Source organism: Oncorhynchus clarkii, chromosome 18 (assembly GCF_045791955.1).
Source record: "Oncorhynchus clarkii lewisi isolate Uvic-CL-2024 chromosome 18, UVic_Ocla_1.0, whole genome shotgun sequence".
NCBI lineage: Eukaryota > Metazoa > Chordata > Actinopteri > Salmoniformes > Salmonidae > Oncorhynchus > Oncorhynchus clarkii.
This window is the reverse complement of record NC_092164.1, coordinates 43732958-43757619: the sequence shown is the minus strand read 5'-3', so window position 1 is coordinate 43757619 and position 24662 is coordinate 43732958. Positions and strand designations below refer to the sequence as shown.

Here is a 24662-nt window from a genome sequence, read left to right as displayed (position 1 = left end):
AGATTGATACTATGGTCACAAGAGGGCAGTGTGTCCCAGACTTTGATGGAGGCAGAGCAGGTCAAATCCATCTCTTTTCCATCTCAAAGAGAACCCATACATACAAAAGCGAAGTGGTCCAGAGGAATTGTCCACAATGTAAAGAAACCTTACTGGGATATCAATTTAAAGAAACAAACACCACACATGTCCAGGTGAGTAATTCATATAATTAAAACACATATGTAGGAAATGTAAAACAATGTCCATATGTCCCAGCTCCTTAGGTTTAAAATGTATCCAGATGACATAGAAATCGAAACCTTTTGTCCTTCTGTTGTGAAACATAGGGCTGTGCATATTTAGTTTGTTTACTCTCGGGTGGAGATAGAGAAGAGCAGTACAAGGGAAAAGGAGGAAACAATTTGGCCAGAGAGATAGATATGTTCACGGCATTACAGAGATATATAGTCTGAGAACAGGGGCAGTATTGGCATTAGGCTTTCATTTCATTCACCGTCTGTAATACGTAAGTATTAATCTACTCAGTTTAACACTAAGAACATAAAAAAAACATACATTGAAGCCATAGTGTTTGACAGCATAACTGGACGCGTTACCCAGTAAAAGTATCCGATGCTGCCATTGTTTTCAATAAAACATGGGCGCAAGTAGCGTGTTTCTCCGACAGGCCCCCGGGTGCTGGTTCTGTTTTCAAGAATTCTACCCTCTGGCCGCGGGTTACGCGTTCAGCATAACAGTTAAAAAACCTACTGCTTTCGTGAAGGCCTCGGTGTAGTAGGTTTGTCACAGGGGAATTAATAAAGTGAAGTGAATATTTGAGGTAGGGGGAGGAATCTTGGGATACCCCAAAGTCTCTTTCTCTCTCTTTCTCAGTATTGTGCTTTGTCATACCTATTTAAACAGAAACAACAGGTTCAATATTGCCATGTTTCATCACTCGTGAATGGGTCACTGCAACACGCAGACAATGTAAACATCACCACTCATATTGAGCTGATTGTCACCAGGGTCAAAACTTACAGTGGTATTGCAGAGAGAGGGAGAGAAAGAGCAAATGCATGAAGGAGTGTGTGTTTGTGTGTGTGTGTTAGCATGTGAAGACCCCCCCCCCCCCCCCCCCCTTGAATCATCCAAAAGTTCAGCTTGTTGTGGGAAGTCAACAGATCTGGAGCAGCCATGTACTGCAGACCTCTTCTATGTTTTGCCAGCCAATAGAATTATGCCGGGACCCATATCAGCTCTGCCAGTCAGGTTCCAGGGTGTCCTCCGTAAAACGGTTGGATTGGCTGCAGGAAGGGAGGGAGGGAAAGAAGAAGATGGTGAAAGGGCAATGGATGAAATAACAATACGAATCTTTGAGTTATTCTAGACTGCAATACAGTTAAACATTTAGCAACCACTGCAATAGTTATATGATAAAACAAAATACCCTCTCCATTTGTCTCTCTCCACACACACACACACACACACACACACACACACACACACACACACACACACACACACACACACACACACACACACACACACACACACACACACACACACACACACACACACACACACACACAGCATGAAACCCCTAGCAGGGAAATAAAAAAAGAGGCAAATAAAGAGGTACAAAAAGCCTTCCCAATTCACACGTTATTAACTATGATTTACTAATTGTCAACCTCAAAACTGATAGAAGCCCATTTGACCATTAAAAACGACACAACCACCATCATTGGATCAGCCGTCAAACATCAGAGCATGGCTCCTTTAGTCTTTAAAACTAATAAGTCATTTTATTATTATTCCTTTATTCAACAAGGTTTGTTAACTGAGAACCAATTCTCATTATTTCAAAGCCCATGTAGTGACTGATGCTGGAAATTAGCGCAAGCTAAAGCAAGACGGTGCAATGCATCTGCCATCTGGTAAATCAATGTGTCAATGTCATTAAATCTGTCCCTATCAAGTAAATCTACTATTATTTGGGAAAAAAAGGCCAAAAGGAGAAACATAGCCAAGAGGATGTTCTGGGAGTGAAAACTCGTCTCTCCACTTTCAGTAATCACATTTCGTTATTAGACTGCTCTCCCCCCGGTTAAACTCGGATTTGATGCTGCTGTTGCCGAGGTCCATGATGCCGTGCTCCTGGCTGGCGTAACCATGGTAGTAGTCGAGGGGTAGGCTCGGTTGCCATGGAGTTCCCCATTGTGGCTGACGTGTAGGCGGGGAGGTGGGAGGGGAGGGAGGGCTCCTTTCCAAGGGGAGTTGGCACAGGAGACACCTGAAAAGGAGACCCCGGGCCTGGCAGTGGCGGTGGCTGTCCCCCCCCCACCTCCGGGGAGACCATGGGGGTCTGCCGAACCCAGAGAGGAAGAGTCCTCTTCCTATCGATAGCAAGATAGAGGGAGGGAGGGAGAAAAGGCGGAATGGTGGGTGGGAAGGAGTCAGAAGAGAACGCATGGGGAGAGAACGTCACACAGGAGGGGATAGAGGAGGGGGATGGGGGGAGTTTTGCAAAGAGGGAGAGAAGAAAAATGGGTTATAAAGTAGAGGAATGATAAATTCCAACAGAGATGAAAGAAAAGAAAGAAAGAAAAGAAAGAAAGGGGGGGGGGGGGGGCACGGGGTCGGTTTAGGGTTCATTAGGAACCCAACTGAAGAAGACAGACTGATATACCTAAGAAAAGCTATTTTTCATTTTGCGTTGCAAAACATTTTTTGTTGTTGTATGCCTTAAAAAACACAAACCAGGTGTAGTCCAACCATTTGTCTGAGGCAATACAGCCTCAGCTGGCAGTAGAAACCTTTCCCTTCATGTAATGGGATTGATAAAAAAAAGTCAGTGTTTGTCATTAAAATTTGAGAAAATGTAGTTGTCAATGGGCTTCATATCAGTGACACCCTAACAGTGTTGGCTGCCATAATTCACTGCAGACTGTGGCCTTATACACTCAATGAACCAGTAAAGCTAGATATGGCCAAGTTAGGAAAAATGTCACGTGGAGTCTGGTTGAGTGGGTAATGCTCTCGCCTTTGGATCCTGGTTCGATCATGAGCCCTACACATTTGTACTCCATTCATGCTGTCTATCTGCTTCTGCTCCTGTCCTTTCTCAAATAATAAAAGAAAAGTCTCATGTTTAACCTCTGTTCGGATTATCAAAAACTCATGCTCCTGATCAATCAAAACCACTGTTTCAGGCATCTGGCAGATGCCACAAACTCATCCTCAACACAGAGATGCATGGAAAACTAGCATTAGACATGCACTCTGTAAGACTTACAAAAATAAATAGCCCTTAACGTTTGTTTTATTAATAATTTCATGTAAAGATTTATCAGTACACAAACATAATTTCCTGTAAAGACGTATCAGTACACAAAGAATTTCCCGTACAGATGTATCAGTAAACAAAGATGCTAATGTAGCCACCCCACCACCCCAAAAGAACTGATGAACATAAACACAGAGGCAACACAGTTTGAATAAAACAACAACCAAAATCACAGGTACCACGGTATGTGAAATCATGCTACATGAAAACAGAAATTCACATTACCCACAACCCTCTAGCAAGAAGAAAACCCTCTTTGCAATCATTAAGAAAGCAAATAATCTAGTGAAGTACCCTCTTAAAGAAAAGGGTTGTTTGAGTACAAAAAGTGCTACATAGAACCATTGCTGTTTGAAGCTTTAATATAGCAGATATTGTGAGTTTTATCAATGTCATTGTATGATTCATTTCTAAATCCCCTTATTTAAATGTATTTAAATGTATTTTACCGAACTCTACTTTTTTCCTGTTTACTATCAGTGCAATCCCCAGCTTCTTTCTGATTCACACATTGAGCCTCTTGCTTTTGAAAAATTAAAACAATGTACGAATATTTCAAATGACTAAATATAAGTTAATACTGTTGTACCATGATGGTAAGCTACTTAAGGCATTTTGTTTTCAGAAATATAGGGGGTAAACTGTTTGTGCCTACATCTGTAATGAGGGAATTTTGCAAAACAAATTGGTCAGTGATTGGATCGCCTTCAACCAATCAAATGTTGTCCAGTTGATAAAACTCCATTCTCTAGGACTCAGTAGAATATACTGCTATGCATAGCAACACCCCAAATATTTACTACACCATTCAACCTTCTACCAAGATGGCTAGGCAAGTCAGACGTCTTTGTCCTGTCTTGTCCCGTCCCGTGTATATATTGTTTTCTTCGTATATATTTTTAATCTCAATTTCAACATACTCTCCTACTATCCGCCTCACCCAATGTGGTATGGATCTACTATTTTTTATACTTTAGAACCGGAACCCCCATGAGGAGCTATCCAGCTAACTAGCTACTAGCTAGTAGTCAGTTAGCCAATGCTAGCGGTCATCACCGTTAACTAGGACATCAGCCAGCCTCAGCCCGGTCAATTCCTGCCTGTCTGCGCAGCGTGATATTTATTTTTTTTTATTTTACCTTTATTTAACCAGGCAAGTCAGTTAAGAACAAATTCTTATTTTCAATGACGGCCTGGGAACAGTGGGTTAACTGCCTGTTCAGGGGCAGAACGACAGATTTGTACCTTGTCAGCTCGGGGGTTTGAACTCGCAACCTTCCGGTTACTAGTCCAACGCTCTAACCACTAGGCTACGCTGCCGCCCCGGTGCTCAACCAAGAGCATATCGGACTGCTTTTTCTCTACCACATCTCCGGATTCCTACCGCAAGCTCTGAACCTTTTCCTAACGCAAGCTCTGCACACCGGATCATCGCAGCTAGTTAGCAGCTATCCGAGTGGCTACTCCTGGCTAACGTCTCTGTCCCGAAACAAGCACCAGTTAGCCTGGAGTTAGCCTCAAGCTAGGCCCATTTCCCGGCTAGCCAAAGAGATCCATCAGACAATTCCTGGGCTTCAATACATATTTTCCCAATTGGCCTGGACCATTTGCTGCCGACACGGAGCCCCGCCAATCCATCACGACTGGTCTGCCAACATAGCCGTTCGAGGGGGTTTCAACAGGCTCTTCAGTTGCGACGTCCCCCTGAGGCCCATCTGCTAGCCCCTGCCTGCTAGCTGTCTGAATCGGCGTGTCTCTAGCTCGCCCAGCTACTCACTGGACCCTATGATCACTCGGCTGCACATGCCTTGTCTATTGCTGTTTTGGTTAGTGATTATTGTCTTATTTTACTGTAGAGCCTCCAGCCCTGCTCAATATAACTTAGCTAGCCCTTTTCTTCCACCCCCCACTCAAGCTGTGACTTCACCAGGCTTAAATGGTGCCTCTAGAGACAAAACCTCTCTCATCGTCACTCAATGCCTAGGTTTACCTCCACTGTACTCACATCCTACCAAACCATTGTCTGTACATTATGCCTTGAATCTATTATCTCGCGCCCAGAAATCTGCTCCTTTTACTCTGTTCCGAACACACTAGACGACCAGTTCTTATAGCCTTTAGCAATTCTTTTATCCTGTTCCTCCCTAACCATAACATTTTACGAAAAGATAGAACTGCCAAAAGGGGCGGAGTTGCAGAGTTCTGTCTTACTATCCAGGTCGGTGCCCAAACAATTCGAGCTTCTACTTTTAAAAATCCACCTTTCCAGAAACAACCGTTGCCACTTGCTATAGACTACCCTCAGCCCCCAGCTGTGCCCTGGAAACCATATGTGAATTGATCGCCCCCCATCCATCTTCAGAGTTCGTACTGTTAGGTGACCTGCACTGGGACATGCTTAACACCCCGGCCTTCCAGCAATAGAAGCTAAATGCCCTCAATCTCACACAAATTATAAAGGAACCTACAGATACAACCCTAAATCCGCACCCTCTTAGATATCCTCCTGACCAACTTTCCCTCTAAATACACCTCTGCTGTCTTCAACCAGGATCTCAGCGATTACTGACTAGCATCACTACTCTGGACGGTTCTGACTTAGAATATGTGGACAACAACAAATACCTAGGTGTCTGGTTAGACTGTAAACTCTCCTTCCAGACTCACATCAAGCATCTCCAATCCTAAATTAAATCTAAAATCGGCTTCCTATTTCGCAACAAAGCCTCCTTCACTCATGCTGCCAAACATACCCTCGTAAAACTGACTATCCTACCCATCCTTGACTTTGGCTTTGTCATTTACAAAATAGACTCCAACACTCTACTCAGAAAACTGGATGTAGTCCATCACAGTGCCATCCATTTTGTCACCAAATCCCCATATACTACCCACCACTGAGACCTGTAGGCTCTCGTTGGCTGGTGCTCACTACATATTCGTTGCCAAACCCACTGGCTCCAGGTCAAGTCTTTGCTAGGTAAAGCCCAGCCTTATCTCAGCTCACTGGTCATCATAGCAACACCCCACCCATAGCACGCGCTCCAGCAGGTATATTTCACTGGTCATCCCCAAAGCCAACACTTCCTTTGGCCGCCTTTTCTTCCAGTTCTCTGCTTCTAATGACTGGAACAAATTGCAAAAATCACTGAAGCTGGAGTCTTATATCTCCCTCTCTAACTTTAAGCATCAGCTGTCAGAGCAGCTTACTGATCACTGTACCCGTACATAGAAAATCTGTAAATAGCACACCCAACTACCTCATCCCCATATCATTACTTACCCTCTTGCTCTTTTGCACCCCAGTATTTCTACTTGCACATCATCATCTGCACATCTATCACTCCAGTGTTAATGCTAAATTCTAATTATTTCACCTCAATGGCCTATTTTTTTGCCTACCTCCCTATTCTTCTACATTTGCACACACTGTACATAGATTTTACTATTGTGTTATTGACTGTACGTTTGTTTATGTGTTACTCTGTGTTGTTGTTTTTGTCGCACTGCTTTGCTTTATCTTGGCCAGGTCGCAGTTGTAAATGACAACTTGTTCTCAACTGGCCTACCTGGTTAAATAAAGGTGAAATACAAAATAAATACATCCGGTCTACTCCATCATACAGTAGATGCCATTCACACCAACTTTGAGTTAGACATGACTCAATATGAAACTTTTGTCTTTTGTCAGTTGTGGTAAAAATGTAAGAATGTAGGGACATTGTGCCTAGACAAACATTCAACAGCTTACATACAACGGAACAGACATGGTGCACATATACAGTGCCTTGCGAAAGTATTCGGCCCCCTTGAACTTTGCGACCTTTTGCCACATTTCAGGCTTCAAAAATAAAGATATAAAACTGTATTTTTTTGTGAAGAATCAACAACAAGTGGGACACAATCATGAAGTGGAACGACATTTATTGGATATTTCAAACTTTTTTAACAAATCAAAAACTGAAAAATTATTCAGCCCCCTTAAGTTAATACTTTGTAGCGCCACCTTTTGCTGCGATTACAGCTGTAAGTCGCTTGGGGTATGTCTCTATCAGTTTTGCACATCGAGAGACTGATTTCCCATTCCTCCTTGCAAAACAGCTCGAGCTCAGTGAGGTTGGATGGAGAGCATTTGTGAACAGCAGTTTTCAGTTCTTTCCACAGATTCTCGATTGGATTCAGGTCTGGACTTTGACTTGGCCATTCTAACACCTGGATATGTTTATTTTTGAACCATTCCATTGTAGATTTTGCTTTATGTTTTGGATCATTGTCTTGTTGGAAGACAAATCTCCGTCCCAGTCTCAGGTCTTTTGCAGACTCCATCAGGTTTTCTTCCAGAATGGTCCTGTATTTGGCTCCATCCATCTTCCCATCAATTTTAACCATCTTCCCTGTCCCTGCTGAAGAAAAGCAGGCCCAAACCATGATGCTGCCACCACAATGTTTGACAGTGGGGATGGTGTGTTCAGCTGTGTTGCTTTTACGCCAAACATAACGTTTTGCATTGTTGCCAAAAAGTTCAATTTTGGTTTCATCTGACCAGAGCACCTTCTTCCACATGTTTGGTGTGTCTCCCAGGTGGCTTGTGGCAAACTTTAAACGACACTTTTTATGGATATCTTTAAGAAATGGCTTTCTTCTTGCCACTCTTCCATGAAGGCCAGATTTGTGCAATACACGACTGATTGTTGTCCTATGGACAGAGTCTCCCACCTCAGCTGTAGATCTCTGCAGTTCATCCAGAGTGATCATGGGCCTCTTGGCTGCATCTCTGATCAGTCTTCTCCTTGTATGAAGCTGAAAGTTTAGAGGGACGGCCAGGTCTTGGTAGATTTGCAGTGGTCTGATACTCCTTCCATTTCAATATTATCGCTTGCACAGTGCTCCTTGGGATGTTTAAAGCTTGGGAAATCTTTTTGTATCCAAATCTGGCTATAAACTTCTTCACAACAGTATCTCGGACCTGCCTGGTGTGTTCCTTGTTCTTCATGATGCTCTCTGCGTTTTTAACGGACCTCTGAGACTATCACAGTGCAGGTGCATTTATACGGAGACTTGATTACACACAGGTGGATTGTATTTATCATCATTAGTCATTTAGGTCAACATTGGATCATTCAGAGATCCTTACTGACCTTCTGGAGAGAGTTTGCTGCACTGAAAGTAAAGGGGCTGAATAATTTTGCACGCCCAATTTTTCAGTTTTTGATTTGTTAAAAAAGTTTGAAATATCCAATAAATGTCGTTCCACTTCATGATTGTGTCCCACTTGTTGTTGATTCTTCACAAAAAAATACAGTTTTATATCTTTATGTTTGAAGCCTGAAATGTGGAAAAAGGTCGCAAAGTTCAAGGGGGCCGAATACTTTTGCAAGGCACTGTATATATATATTTATATATAGTATGTTGTCAAGTAAACTAATTCATCAATGTAAAGTGAACACCATTGTAGATGTTTCAGCATGGGTTTTTCCAAGGGAAACTGATGTTGAGAAACTGGATTGGGTCCATGAGTTATCAAGGCCCTTTATGGGGTTAAGGACACGACCATTCAAAAGTTTGGGTTTACTTAGAAAGGCAGAGTTGCAAAGAAAAATGCATATCTCAGACTGGCCAATAAAAATAAAAGATTAAGATGGGCAAAATAACACAGAGAAAGACATTGGAACCCTGCCTAGAAGGCCAGCATCCCGGAGCTGCCTCTTCACGACGACTGGTGTTTTTGTGGGTACTATTTAATGAAGCTGCCAGTTGAGGACTTGTGAGGCATCTGTTTCTCAAACTAGACACTCTAATGTACTTGTCCTCTTGCTCAGTTGCACACCGGTGCCTCCCACTCCTCTTTCTATTCTGGTTAGAGCCAGTTTGCTCTGTTCTGTGAAGGGAGTAGTACACAGCATTGTACAAGATCTTCAGTTTCTTTCCAATTTCTCGCATGGAATAGCCTTCATTTCCCAGAACAAGAATAGACTGATGAGTTTCAGAAGAAAGTCCTTTGTTTCTGGCCATTTTGAGCCTGTAATCAAACCCACAAATGCTGATGCTCCAGATACTCAAAAAGTCTAAAGAAGGACAGTTTTATTGCTTCTTTAATAAGCACAACAGTTTTCAGCTGTGCTAACATAATTGCAAAATAGTTTTCTAACGATCAATTAGCCTTTTTAAAATGATACGTGGATTAGCCAACACAAAGTGCCATTGGAACACAGAAGTGATGGTTGCTGATAATGGGCCTCTGTACACCTATGAAGATAATCCATTAAAAAAATCAGCCGTTTCCAGCTACAATAGTCATTTACAACACTAACAATGTCTACACTGTATTTCTGATCAATTTGATGATATTTTAATAGACAAAAAAGTTGCCTTTCTTTCAAAAACAAGAACATTAACTTTTGAATGGTAGTGTATGTTACAGTCTTTTTTGCCACAGTTACGGCATATCTGTTACGGCATATCTGGGTAAGCATGTTGCAGAGTGGCAGGTTTCCAAATGCATTCCACTAGCTACATGCTGCCACTACTCATGTAAAAATCGCACGTATGACAGACCAGTGAATCCATAATAAACCATGTCGACGTACACGCCATAGACTCAGAGACTAGAAGACACTCTCAGCCACACAGACAAACGGACAGACCAGCTCTCTGAACATTCTGGGCTTGATTTCAGGAATGGCACTCACTCTCAACTCATCCTCCACAGCCATGAGCCTGGAAAAGAAGGAGACAATGTTTATTTTAGAGAAAGCTACAGAGCCATGATTCCGTTTATTTCTACTATTTTAGCTCCCAACATTAGCCTTTCCGTTTTTTGAAACAGATATGATGTTCAGGGAATTGAAATTCTCTCTAAAGTAAATGCATTCAAAGTAAATGCTATCTAGGCAAGTGAGTAAGCAGACATGAACCTTCTTTCTTGTTTTGTTTTGGTCGAGCTCACCTGTTGATAATGCCTTTGATTTGACTGTCCTTCTCCAGCTGCTGCTGCCTCAGCATGCGCTCGCTGTCGTCCAACCGGCTCTGGTACTGTGATAGGATCTTGCTGGTCTGCTGCTCCTGTGAAAGCATCCTGCGCTCATACTCCTCCAGCTTCCGATGGGACATTATCAGACGCTCCTTCAGGGAATGGATCTCCTCCTCGTATTCCTTTACCTGGCAGAGAGACGACAGGAGAGGGAGATCAATGCTCTGGAATTTGGAATGCATTAGCATATGCAGTTGATGTCGATAGTTTACATACACTTAGGTTGGAGTCATTAAAACTCATTTTTCAACCACTCCACAAATGTCTTGTTAACAAACTATAGTTTTGGCAAGTCGGTTACGACAACTACTTTGTGCAAGTAATTTTTCCAACAATTGTTAACAGACAGAATATTTCAGTTATAATTCACTGTTCCAGTGGGTCAGAAGTTTACATATACTAAGTTGACTGTGCCTTTAAACAGCTGGGAAAATTCCAGAAAATTATGTCATGGCTTTAGAAGCGTCTGATCGGATAATTTACATAATTTGAGTCAATTGGAGGTGTACCTGTGGATGTATTTCAAGGCCTACCTTCAAACTCAGTGCCTCGTTACTTAACATCATCGGAAAATCAAAAGAAATCAGCCAAGATCTGTAGACCTCCACAAGTCTGGTTCATCCTTGGGAGCAATTTTTAAACTCCTGAAGGTACCACGTTCATCTCTACAAACAATAGTGCGCAAGTATAAACACCATTGGACCACGCAGCTGTCATACTGCTCAGGAAGGAGACCCATTCTGTCTCCTAGAGATGAACGTACTTTGGTGAGAAAAGTGCAAATCAATCCCAGAACAACAGCAAAGGACCTTGTGAAGATGCTGGAGGAAACAGGTACAAAAGTATCTATATCCACAGTAAAACAAGTCCTATATCGACATAACCTGAAAGGCCACTCAGCAAGGAAGAAGCCACTGCTCCAAAAGAGCCATAAAAAAGCCAGACTATGGTTTGCAACTGCACATGGGGACAAAGATCATACTTTTTGGAGAAATGTCTTCTGGTCTTATGAAACAAAAATAGAACTGTTTGGCCATAATGACCATCGTTATGTTTTGAGGAAAAAGGGGGAGGCTTGCACGCCAAAGAACACCATCCCAACCATGAAACACGGGGGTGGTAGCATCATGTTGTGGGGGTGCTTTGCTGCAGGAGGGACTGGTACACTTCACAAAATAGATGGCATTTTGAGGAAAGGAAATTATATGGTTATATTGAAGCAACATCTCCAGACATCAGTCAGGTAAATCTTGGTCGCAAATGGATCTTCCAAATGGACAATGACCCCAAGCATACTTCCAAAGTTGTGGCAAAAAGGACAACAAAGTCAAAGTATTGGAGTGGCCATCACAAAGCCCTGACCTCAATCCTATAGAGAATGTGTGGGTAGAAGGGGGCCTACAAACCTCACTCAGTTACACCAGCTCTGTCAGAAGCAATGGGCTAAAATTCACCCAACCTACTGTGAGAAGCTTGTGGAAGGCTACCCGAAACATTTGACCAAAGTTAAACAATTTAAAGGCAATGTTACCAAATACTAATTGAGTGTATGTAAACTTCTGACCCACTGGGAATGTGATGAAAGAAATAAAAGCTGAAATAAATAATTCTTTCTACTATTATTCTGACATTTCACATTCTTAAAATAAAGTGGTGATCCTAACTGACCTAAGACAGGGAATTTTTACTAGGATTAAATGTCAGGAATTGTGAAACTGAGTTTAAATGTGTTTGGCTAAGGTGTATGTAAACTTCTGACTTCAACTGTATTAGGCATACCCGGCCCCAGGATAAAGTGACTAAGGGTGTAGTTGAAATCGGGGGGGGGAATTATATTGAATTCTGCTTATATCACGCTGTACCACAATAACCATTAAGCGCTGGTGTTTCAACAATGATGGTGATATTTGCAAATTCACTGAGTTAACAAAACATTAAGAACACCTTCCTGATATTGAGTTGAACCCCCCTTTTGCCCTCAGAAAATCGTCAATTTGTCACCCCAACCCACCACTCAATCATTTGAACTTTTTAAAATAATTTTATTTAAGGTCATAAAACTAAAGCTGGCCCCGTCGTGGAGACGGGTATGGTATTAGGGCTGACCCCAATGTTTCAGAGCATCTACACTACACATTATTCCACACCTGTAGCACTTTATTCCCGACTTTTTCACAGTGTGAAAAATATGTATGAAAAAATGTATGTACCATCTGGTAGGTGAGGAATTAAATTAATTAAAGCATTCCTTTCTTCAAGGAACAGTTGTTAATTCAAGGAACAGTCTAGCAATATTCTCAGGTCCCAATCCTGGTACATCAAATTGTGACATAGAGTGAAGGTTTTCTTTTGACCCTGCCACAACATTCTTGGAACATCATGCTGGAGGTCAAATGTTACCATACAACAAAATGGAAATCAGATAAAGACATCACCACCAAAATAGACTCACCCTATCCATGCGTGACTCGTCCATGCTCTTGGAGTACTCCTTCAGCTTGAGGTCCTCAAGGTTCGATGAGCTACGCAATATTTCGATGTCGGCAGAGAGGTGTGGCATGTTGGACACCCAAGCCACAGTGCGCTCGTTGGGGGTCAGGGTGGAGGGGGACTGAGAACCCTGAAAGAAAAGATCAAGATGATACAGGAAGAGGCTCAGAAATCGCATGATCATGCTATCAAGATTATTAAGACTAAAAGGTACTCCTATCTCAGAAAGTATTTAGGAAAGCTTGTGATGTTGTCTAAACTGTTAAGACAGATTACTTAAATTACTAGCTAAACCAGCAACACCTTTCTGTGCTTTTTGGTTGGCTATCCATCTTCTACATGTATCTCTTTGGACTTACAAGTACTTGGATTTTTACAATATGCCCGTAATCTTCAAACAATAGCCTTCAATACATAAGCGATTTTCTTCGATCTTACATTTACATTACATAATTTTTACATTATGGGAAACAAATATAGATTTGTTTAAAATCTAACAGAAATTACATGTTCATAACACTGAAGTTGTGACACAGGCTAAGCTATCTCAGTAATCCATCCCTCCTAAATCAGCTGAGACTCTGAGAATCACAGAAGTGTGATTAATATTGGCACCGGTTATTAACAGGTTTGATTGTACATGTAGCCGAGGTGGTTTGTGACAAGTAACCTTGCCTGAGAACTCTAGACTCGTTTTAGCTCCCAGAGCTAATGCCAAGGCTTTAGCTCAGTGGACTAACACGATCTCAAGTCTCCTGGATTTCTCCAGCTGGATACCCAGGCATTCCAACACAGAGCCCATGGCGTTCCATTAATAGACCTGTTTATTGACTGTCGGCTTGAGCAGGTGCTGCTGTGGAGGCTGCTGCTGCTGCTGGGACTGCGGCTGTGGCTGCTTGGTGTTCTTAGTTGGGGTGTCTGTGGTCTGAGGCTGCTTTGTGCTCTTAGTCGGGGTGTCTGTGGTCTCTCCGTTCCCCCCTTGTGGCGCCCCCTGGCCGTCCCTGGCAGAGCTCGACTGGTGCGGGAGCCCAGGGGCTGGGCTGTCAGACTGTTTGACGGACAACTGCTGCTGTTGTTGCTGTTGCGAGGGCTGCCTACCGCCAAAGCTGGAGTCGGGCGACTGGAGAAGGAGGTTCCTGCTCTGGGGGCGGGCCTTGGGAGGGGTGGAGGTGGCCCCGGGGCTGATGGACAGCTGGGATTTGAGGCGCTGTGGGGGAGGCGGTGCTACGGAGCCATGACGGACAGGGTACACGGTGGAGGGGGGAGTGGCCAAGGAGGTGGGAGTGCCCGTGCCTGTGGCCGTCTGAGGGGTCATGCCCATAAGAATCTGCTGCTGAAGATTCTCCTGAGAGAGAGAGGGTGGGCGGGAAAAGGAAGAGAGGGAGAAAGAGGGAGGGGGGGCAGGAAATATTTAGAAAAAGAAGATACAGTATTTGAGATCAAATACTATAGGAGAGGGAGAGAGAGGGAGAGAGTGTAAGAGGAGAGACAAGGAAGGAGATGAAGAATTGTTGTGAAGTCAATTTAATTGGACAACTCCTTTTAATTGGACAATCCCTTTTAATTGGACAATCCCTGTCTAACTTGTTTTCAAGCATCTACAGTAGTCATACAAACAATAGGCAGATACAGTACATTTCACTATCAATGCTTCTAAAAAGTGACTGCTGGGTGAATTCATATTGTCAATTTATTTTGAAATTATATGAAATATCTATTTAAATCTATGATGGGGTTTATCAATGCAACAGACCGCAACAACAGTCTGCAACAGCCTGATTGCTAAATGTAACGTCTACGAGTGTTACATGCACTGTGTGGTGTATGTTTAGTATGAAGGGATGTATTCTTGCTAACATGCACTTAGGCTCTGCCAATGTCATCTTAAATGCTGCTACCGGAATGAATAAAGTTGAATTTAATTGAAATTGATTTTGTGATATTTTCCTGGAATACCGACCTGTACTTGCAGCGAAAGCTGGCGCCGGGTGTATTCAGCGTTCTGGTTTTGCCGCGTGTAGTCGTCACTGTAGCTGTGTGAGTGGACAACACTGGGCTGCACCAGACTGCTCTGTGGCCGCAGGGCTGAAAGGTCCTCGCTACGCGAGAAGCCGCCGTGGCCAAATGCCCGCACGTAGCCCTGTTGGTGGTGGGCATTGTCAAGTTCTGGGGCCAACAAGAGTGGAGGGGGAGGTGGCTGGGCCTGAGGACGACTGTGGGGCTGACCCCGAGGGCTGCCGGCAGCCAGATGGAAGAGGGGATTCTGGAAGGAGAGGGGGAAGTGCATGGCGGCTGCCGCATGTTGCTGCTGCTGGGAGAGAGAGTCAGTGGGACCCCCCATGTGGTGAAGGGGTCCCCCCATCTGGCTTAGCCTCAAGCCGGAGCTCCCAGAGCCACCGGCGGACATATGGCCTCCCATGCGAAGCGGGCCGCCCAGGTTCCCAAAACTGTGGCCCAAGCCTGCTATGGAGGCCTGGGAGGAGTTGAGCATATCGCCCACTGAATGGAGGTTGGAGATGCTATTCATGCGTGAGTCCTGCAGGTCCATCATGGACACGCTTTTGTTCACACTGAGGACCTAGGAGAGAGACAGAACATAACCTGTCAACTGGAATAACCTATTACAATGTCACTTATAACAATGTTCACTACCTAGTTATTCGGGAAATTCATAACTACATTTTGAGGTATACTACAAGTTGTAATATACACTGAGTATACCAAACATTAGGAACATCTTCCTAATTTTGAGTTGCACCCTCCCCTCCCCCCTTTTGCCTTCAGAAGAGCTTCAATCCGTCGGGGTATGGACTTCCACAGGGTAAGCCTTCCACAGGGATGTCGGCCCATGTTGACTCCAATGCTTCCCACAGTTGTGTCAAGTTGGCTGGATGTCTTTTGGGTGGTCGACCATTCTTGATACACACGGAAAACTGTTCAGCATAAAAAGTGATGCACCTGGCACCTATTACTATACCCTGTTAAAAGGCACTTACATTTTTTGCCTTGCCCCATTCACCCTCTGAATGGCAGATATACACAATCCACACCTGAATTGTCTCAAGGCTTAAAGATCCTTCTTTAACCTGTCGCCTCCCCTTCATCTACACTGATTAAAGTCGATTTAACAAGTGACATCAATAAGGGATTATAGCTTTCACCTGGATTCACCTGGTCAGTTTATGTCATGGAAAAAGCAGGTGTTCTTAATGTTTTGTATACTCAGTGTATGTGTCCAACTCAAAGTTTTTGTTGGTCAATTCACTGATGTCTGCTAGTGGCGATAAATCGATGCATCAAAGTTTACCTTTGGGTCTGGGTCAGTGATATCAGAACTGCTGGTGCAGTATGCAGGGCTGGACCGAGCCAAGGGGGGACGGGTCACGTAGAAAACATCCTTTGAGCCGTGGGGGTCTCGTTCTGCAAAGCTTCCCATGCTTACATGAGACGAGAGGACACCACCCCCAGATAATCCCGCGGTTGGGGAGGGGAGACGGGAGATGTCTATTGAGCTGGAGATGATCATCATCATTATCTATCATCACTGCCACTGTCAGGGGCTGTATTTTAAAGCTATACTACAGTATATATTGTAGGGGACCCTCAAGGCTCACACCTTACCCCTCTTTGCATCAACATTATTTGTTTACAAAGACTACAAACGACAACCAAAAGCATCAACAATGAAATTGTACCACCCTAGCTGTTGGATTATATTAAAGGTGAAACAAGGCATTTATAACTTATGCTCTTCAATAATCAATGCATATTAATTGAAATGACTATTGAACCTGAAGAAATCTTACACAGATGGTGCGTTTAAGCCCGGAGCAGTTACCTGTTCAGGTCCCGCATCATGAGGCTCTGGAAATCGGATGATACCAGGCGATTGAAGGAGGGCCGTGTGATGAGCCTGTCCTGCTGCCTGTCTGGCTGGTGGCTGGCCTGCCGGTGGAGCTGGGGGTTCCTCAAAGCTACACTGATGTCATTCAGCAGACGTGGCAAGGGACCAAGCTTCAGAATAGCGTCCTGGGAGACAAGGCGTAAATGAAAAGATGTGACTGTTTATCCCAAATTCTGTCCTTTCTCCCAAAGAGTGCACTCATTCACTTCCATTAATGGATTCAAAAGGAAAATACTGTTTTAAGAAATTTGTTGGAACCTCTATTTAGCGCAGGGCTGTTCATTTCCGGTCCTGGAGTGCCAAAACACTTCTGGTTTTCATTCTTTCCTTCTAAACAGGGACTGGTTCAGACCTGGGATACGAGATGAGTGAAATTAACTACCAGTTAAAAACAGAAACGAGAAGTGTTTTGGCCCTTCAAAACCGGACTTGAACAGCTTTGATCACACCCATGCCTCAGTGCTTATAAATGAGTGGGGAGGAGGGCATAAGTGTACATTTCTGGAGAAAGGACAAGGAATTGGGATACAGGGATCATGGAGAGAATTTGGCTACATCTCAATAGTCTAAAGTGGCTTCTTTTCCTCTCATTCATCTACACTGAGGTGAAGGAGCTGAGCAGGTGAAAGCAGATGTCAACCATGTCAACCATATTGTTATCACCTGAACAGTGCACATGGAGGAAGGGAGACGAAGAGAGGAAGCCACTGTAGACTATTGAGATGCAGCCACGGGCTCAATTAAAACAAACGTGTTCAGTCGCTCACTCCACTCATTGATTACATGGGGAAACCCTAGAGTTGGAGGTGTCCAATATTTCAGTTGAGGTGTAGATTTTGCAGAAGTTGTGTCATTTTACCCTATTGTTATGAATTGTGATCTCAGACAATAAAAAGTGATTTTCCCTTCCCCCTCGTTCACTCCCCTTTCAGTTTCACTTAAGTGATATTTTGCCAGTCCTTTTAAAGTGAACAGAGTGGAGGGAGCCAAAATAGAAATGGAATTCAGCCAAGTGAACAGCGGGAGTGGAGGGAGTGAAAATACAAATGGATTTTAGCCAAGAGGTGGTGAGAGAAGAGGTGTAAAGGGGTGGGGGAGAATAGCTAGTAGCAGGCGGTATATCAGCAGAATAAAAGTGTATTACAGCTGTATTACAGTCACTTTAGGTTTATTGTTACACTTCAAAGACACAAATGCAAACGTAGCAAATAGAAAAAGTGACTTTTGTACGATAAAAGGCATGTCTAATGCCTTGCTGCCTCACTAACACGCTCCGCCTCATGCGGACAGTGTTGCGGGCAGCATTGACAACAGCAGGAGTGTGATCAGTCGTGGCTCAAGCCGTGAAGAAAAATGTGGCAGGTGTAGCATTGCTGTTACCTTGCTCAGCTGGAGATGGCAAAATATTCAGCAACTCTTGGAGGACAATGGAATTTGTCCTCAAAAACACGTATTATCCAAACGAATGCATTTAGGATGGGATATCTCAAGGAAGGGTACAGTATACGCAAAAACATGTTGGTTTTAATAAGAAATAAGTATTTTTAACTTCCTTTGTCCTCCAAGATTTGCTTTTCGGTTAATGAAAAGTGAGGGAGCGACAGACAGTATGTTCTTCATGGGTGATGACTAACCTTACCTGAGACCTAAAGACTATGACCAGGCTTTAGATTCTGCGGGTTTACGCATGTGTGTGGTGTTCCGAAGACCAGGGTTTGAACCTAGACGGTCACAGACAATTCCGCCCAAATGCTTGAAGAGTCTGGTGGACCAACATCAAACTTGGCCTTCGTTAGGCAATTATACAGAAAGATTGGGAGAAACTTAGGCATGGGCTTAATAGGCTTAATCTACCAGCCAATCATCTCCCACAACACCTTCCCCCTAACACTACACCGTAGGTGTCTTGTGCCTGGTCCTGCCTCCATTTGGAGCCACGCCTCATCGTCGTGTGATTTGCTCAAATTAAATGACAAATACTTTACTCAGTAAGGTCACTCCCATAGAATTCTATGGTCACTCCCAAAAAGGCCAACTTTGAATCGTTGATGTCCCAGGCTTATATGCACAACAGCCTGGAGAGGTTACATTCCCCATTACCTTGCTCAGTTGGGCCATGACTTCCCACAGCAGGCTGTGGAGCACTGACAGCTCCCTGCCCAGGTCGATGTAGCCCTCGAAGCCCCCGGCATTGCTCCCCGTGTCCATGTTGGAGATCTCGTACAGGAACTGCTGCATGGAGCCCCACTCCATCTCCAAAAACTCATTCATGAAACACATGTGGTCCTCTTTGCCACTAAACCTGAGGGCAGAAGAGACAGCAGCGTGGGGGGAGCATAGAGAGAGTGGGGGGGAAAGAGAGAAAGAAGTTCCCACAGACAGTGAAAGATTGAGGGAGAAAGGGACAAGATACATAGTATGGTGAAGTACAGAGGAATAGTGATAAGGGCGTACGGAGAGAAAACAAGAGAGGGGAGACAGACAGTGTGAGAATGCAAAGAATGAAAGAGCAGGTGAGGAAGATGGAAGGATACAGTATAAAAAACAGGTGATGGTGAGGGGGAGAATTGAATTATTCGTACTGTAACCTTGTCTGCAATGTGCCAAGAACATCGCTAAAAGAAATAGTTTCTGTGCACACAGACTTCTCCACCCTCTGAACATTTGTGCCATTGAAACCTTTTACGGTCACTTTTGTGCACAATCATCTTGTTTGTGGACAATCATGTTGGATGAATTCTTCATTCACTGTCACCAAAGGAAAAGCTTATTTCAGAATAGTTTACTTCATGCTGACTGATATAATGTATTATGATACAGTTATAACGCATAGTAAGACTTAAGCAAGTCTTAAGCATGTATGACCCAATAATTAATGGATTGGTTCCTGGAAGAGGAACTGGCTGAGGACATAGATAATGACTTAACAAGGCTTGGTTGGTAGTGGACATACTGGATAATTTTGGGAAAGGCAGGTTAATTGTTAGAGGACAGGTGAGGGGAGGCTAAATGTGAGGGAAGGCTAAAAGAAAGGTCATGCACAAAAAAAAGGGAAGGCTACATAGGAGGGAAGGTGGTGACTGACTTGGAGAAGCTGGCCAGGTTCTGCACCACCTTGGCGATGAGGGTGAGTGTGCGGGAGGTCCGCTCTCCGGGGTACTCCTGGGTGAGGTTGAAGAGAGAGGGCGACATGATGGCGGGACACAGGAAGCGTAGGAAGAGGGAGGAGCTGATGAGGCGGTCTGCGATGTCCTCCCTTCCCCGCTCGGCACACCGGACCCTCCAGGAGGCAAATACGTCCTTCAGCTCCCGCGGAAACACACTAGAATAGAAGGGCAGGACAGAAGGAGAATAGAATAGTACTCCATTTTTCGTTGCAAACTTTTTTTTTTGGGGGGGGGGGAACAAACAGCCCATCATACTAGAAAGGACACTGTGTTACTGACACATTTGTACAATGGCGTAGTCATGTGGAAGAAATTCTGACCAATGAGAGTTGACAATCTTGCAGAGTGCCAGCTCGCAGCACATGCGAAGATTGGCTTGGTGGTCGGCCAGGACAGACGGTGGAGTACGCATGGGATCCACTTCACAATTCTCCTCTGACTCGTACAAAGCTCGAATGAACTCCCCTGTCAACGAGACAACCGTTCATTAATCCTCATCAGTATCTTCTTCTTCATCATCATCACCATCATAGTCTTCTCATCAACATCATTGTCACTCATCATTTCAAATATTTTAGCAAAGCTCGCTCAGCGGGCACTCCAGGCAGGCTAAAGCAAACGCTAAAAGTATTTGAATGATTTCAAATAGTATTTGAACCCAGGTCTGGATTTGGTCATTTTACACGGGTATTGGTATAAAATAAAATCATTTGCAGTTTTACCTATGGCATCCTTGAGGTACCGGTGCCCTATCAATTTGAGGTACTCCTCTATGGCTTTAGTAGCAAGGGTGTTCTCTCGAAAGATCAGATGCTCTCGTTCCATGAATCTATCCACCTCGCACATCGCCATGTCTGACAGGAAGTCCTGAAAAAGAACATGCTCCTCAAACAAACAACACAAACACATTGTACAACAGACACAGGGGCCAGGAAAGATGCTACAGGCCTCATTTACAATAACCTCAGAAAGAGGTTACTCTCCAACAGGAGTGCTTGGCCACCCCTGCTTTAGTGCCTTCCTTCCTACCTTCGCCTTGCCCGTGCTCTGGAGAATGTGCACCAGCGCGAACGCCACCTCCTCTTTGCTTTTGACACTGAGCAGAGGCTCCAGCACGGCACACAGCGTACGGTAGTTATTGGTGATGTACTCAGCGAACTCCTTGTACAACTCCATGGGCAGGATACTCATGGTCTGGTAGCGGGACTTGAGGCGGATTGAGGCATTGATGACCTTGCCACCGCCTACACCGCCACCCTTAGCCAAAGCACTGGGCTGGATCACCGGATACCACTGCTCCACAAACTGCCTGCCTGTGATGCTCGATATGGGGATAGTGACCAGGCCGAGGTACGTGCTCTTCTCCTAGGTTAGAGAACAGAACGGAGAATAGAATAGAAGTAACTATTTGAGTAATTCTGCAAACACAAAAGATACACAAGGAAAAATACAACCGCCATAGACAGACACACACCTTGCGTCGCTTTTTGTCTGTCTCCTTGTAAAGGTGCAGGCGTAGGCTACGAATGGCAGGCAAGTTGTTGAACTCAAAGTGCTCGCCCCAGAAGACAGTGTCCGTGCGGGGCTTGCTGGTGGTGCGAGCATACAGCATGTCATCCAGACACAGCTCACAATAGTACCGCTTCTTAGGAGGAAGGTCCCTGGCCTCAATGATCCACAGCTTAAGCACATTGTCCACCCTTCGACTATTGTCCTAAAATGGGAGCATTGGAGAGAGAGGTGAAGACTGCTGAAACTAATGGAGATGAAAGGCATTTTGAGCGTGGACTGCAAGCAGGCTCCTTGTTCCTCTCTATTTTTTTCACCTTGTTGGGCTTGACAGCTCTCTGTAGATTCTCAATCCATTTGTCTCTCTCTGCAGCCGAGCGGCAGGCAAAGCATTTTGTCCCTGAAATGGTGGTCACCTACAGTCAAACAGACACAGAAGTGAATTCATCAATGATATAGTTTGTTGCTTGTTAGTGTGTAACAGTTGATCAATTACTATCACCATGACACATCAACTTGGAAGACTGAGCTGTAATAACTGTTTTAGATGTAATATTAGGAGAGATACTATACACTATTCTTCTCCCAGAAGGGCACTCACCTCAAAGCAGTACTCCTGGCCCAATATGCTGGAGTGGACAGGTTTGATGACAGCATCTTCATCCAGCGTGAGGTCCAGAGCCTCCGCTGCACTGCTAGGGGAAAGCAGGGACTCATGAGAGTGGGACTCCTTGAAGCTCTGCATTAGACGTGTCCTTGAGAGAGAAAGACAGAGAGAGAGAGAGAGAGAGAGAGAGAGTGTGTGTGTGAGAGAGAGAGAGAGAGAGAGAGAGAGAGTGGTTAAAACACACTGTGGTCCCATTACAATGTTAAGGGAAACAGTGCATTAAAACAAGCACTACTAAACATAAAATCTGGTACCAGGTAGGGTTCAAAATGGAGTTAAATTCTTGCAATAAGTACCCAAAAGTAACCACTGTTAACATAAACTGTACATATTGGAAAACACCAGGTGAATACACAAAAAAAGGAGTGTAAAATAAATATTTATAGAGTGTATAACAGGAAACACAAGTGTACGTCACACATCCAAATCGTTTGGGAAAGCGTTTACCTACCTCTCCTGATCAGCACTACGGAAACGGGGTAGAATCATGTGGCGGAAGCTGCTGGTTCGATCCAGCTTGGGCTGGCTCTTTGCCCTTTTGATGGAGCCCTTCAACTTTCGACTGAGGAAGCTCTGTTGGGGACAAGAGTGGAGACCATTACACAGGTGGCGATGTCCATTTCATAAAAATGTAAAATGTAATTTAGCAGAAGCTCTTGTAATTCGCTCCAGACCGACTTACAATCAGTGCATTAAACCCTTCTTTCAAAATAGGCGCTATCTGCAAAATCAGTGTTAGCATGAATCCATGTTATTGGTGGTGGTGATGGTTGTGGTACAGATGGAGGTTGAGGAGAGGAACCCACTTTTCAAGTGTTTGTGTTTTGCTTCCTTCAGATGACCACTGGAGGAGCCTATTGGGCTACAGATGAAGCAACAATGGCTAATTCAATAATGTTCTTTCAGTGGGCTATGAGAATTCAGCCACTAAGATGGATGGTGTAAGCCTATTTGAAGACTTGAAAACTCAACTGGCATGAGGTTGAACTGGTGAAACGTACAGGTGTATTCCATACTGCTATAATGTACTTTTAATTTGGAATCGGTAAATTAGTAGCATTACAGTTAGCCTACCATCTATTACTAGCCTCCTGAGTGGCGCAGCAGTCTAAGGCACTGCATTGCAAGGCTAGAGGCGTCACTACAGACCCTGGTTTGTTCCCAGGCTGTGTCACAACCGGCAGTGATCGGGAGTCCCATAGGGCGGTGCACAATTGGCACAGCATGGTCCTGGTTAGGGGTGTGTTTAGCCTGGGGGGGTAGACCGTCATTGTAAATAAGAATTTGTTCTTAAACTGACTTGCCTAGTTAAATAAAGGTTAAATAAAAAATGAAAGAATGACTATTATCAATTCTGCTCTGAACAAAAGAGAACAGGGTAATGAGGGAGAATAATGATAGAGAGCAGGAAGTGAAGCTAATAGTGGGTAGCACTTTACTGTATGGCCCAGAATAAGTGGAAATGACACGATAATAATGGAAAGAGGTAATATAGCATTTTCGAGTACTTACTTGTTGTCTGAACGGTTGTTGGGGGGCAGTGGGAGGGATTTCCATGCTTGGCTGTCTCGCAGTGGCAATGCTCTTCCTGCGAGCGCGAGCGTGCTCTGTGAGAGAGAGAGAGTAAATCTCAGTAAGACAAAAATAATGGTGTTCCAAAAAAGGTCCAGTTGCCAGGACCACGAATACAAATTCCATCTAGACACCGTTGCCCTAGAGCACACAAAAAACGATACATACCTCGGCCTAAACATCAGCGCCACAGGTAACTTCCACAAAGATGTGAACGATCTGAGAGACAAGGCAAGAAGGGCCTTCTATGCCATCAAAAGGAACATACAGCTTAAGTGAGAAGTTTACATACATTTAAATACATTTCAACTCAGTTTTTCACAATTCCTGATATTTAATCATAGTAAAAATTATAGTCTGAGGTCAGTTAGGATCACCATTTTATTTGAAGAATGTAAAATACCAGAATAATAGCAGAGAATAATTTATTTCAGCTTTATTTCTTTCATCACATGCCCAGTGGGTCAGAAGTTTACATACACTCAATTAGTATTTGGTAGCATTGCCTTTACATTATTTAACTTGGGTCAAACGTTTCCGGTAGCCTTTCACAACCTTCCCACAATAAGTTGGATGAATTCTGGCCCATTTCTCCTGACAGAGCTGGTGTAACTGAGTCAGGTTTGTAGTCCTCCTTGCTCGCATACACTTGTTCAGTTCTGCCCACTAATTTTCAAGTGGATTGCGGTCAGGGCTTTGTGATGGCCACTCACTTTATTATGGCCATTTTGCCACAACTTTGGAAGTATGCTTGGGGGTCATCGTCCATTTGGAAGACCCATTTGCGACCAAGCTTTGACGTCCTGACTGATGTCTTGAGATGCTGCTTCAATATATCCACATCATTTTACTTCCTCAAAATGCCAGCTATTTTGTGAAGTGCACCAGTCCCTCCTGCAGCAAAGCACCCCCACAACATGATGCTGCCACCATGGTTGGGATAGTGTTCTTCAGCTTGCAAGCCTCCCACTTTTTCCTCAAAACATAACGAT

General features: G+C 44.0%; 1 protein-coding gene across 1 annotated transcript; it reads right to left on the bottom strand.

Annotated features, from left to right (window-relative positions):
• Positions 1-1151: 1151 nt before the first annotated feature.
• On the bottom strand, positions 1152-23849 carry LOC139373550 (ras/Rap GTPase-activating protein SynGAP-like). Its single transcript, XM_071114196.1, has 20 exons — positions 23839-23849; positions 23611-23705; positions 22550-22671; positions 22033-22186; positions 21749-21847; positions 21397-21636; positions 20952-21287; positions 20645-20789; positions 20243-20387; positions 19841-20077; positions 18856-19057; positions 16690-16880; positions 16159-16363; positions 14812-15429; positions 13672-14196; positions 12814-12981; positions 10278-10489; positions 10021-10048; positions 2064-2381; positions 1152-1289 (listed from the first exon to the last, which is right to left on the bottom strand). Exons 2-19 carry the CDS (start codon positions 23653-23655, stop codon positions 2073-2075), a joined length of 3981 nt encoding a protein of 1326 aa, XP_070970297.1. The 5' UTR covers positions 23656-23705; positions 23839-23849; the 3' UTR covers positions 1152-1289; positions 2064-2072.
• Positions 23850-24662: the final 813 nt, after the last annotated feature.

Bases quoted from the DNA above. Each gene is read 5' to 3' on its own strand.
- LOC139373550 (XM_071114196.1), bottom strand. From the start codon at position 23,655: ATGGAAATCCCTCCCACTGCCCCCCAACAACCGTTCAGACAACAA. The intron at 15,430-16,158 runs GTAAACTTTGAT...TCTCTCTCCTAG, and splicing joins TCACTGACCCAGACCCAAAG to GTCCTCAGTGTGAACAAAAG. The intron at 14,197-14,811 runs GTCGGTATTCCA...TCTCTCTCTCAG, and splicing joins AGCTTTCGCTGCAAGTACAG to GAGAATCTTCAGCAGCAGAT.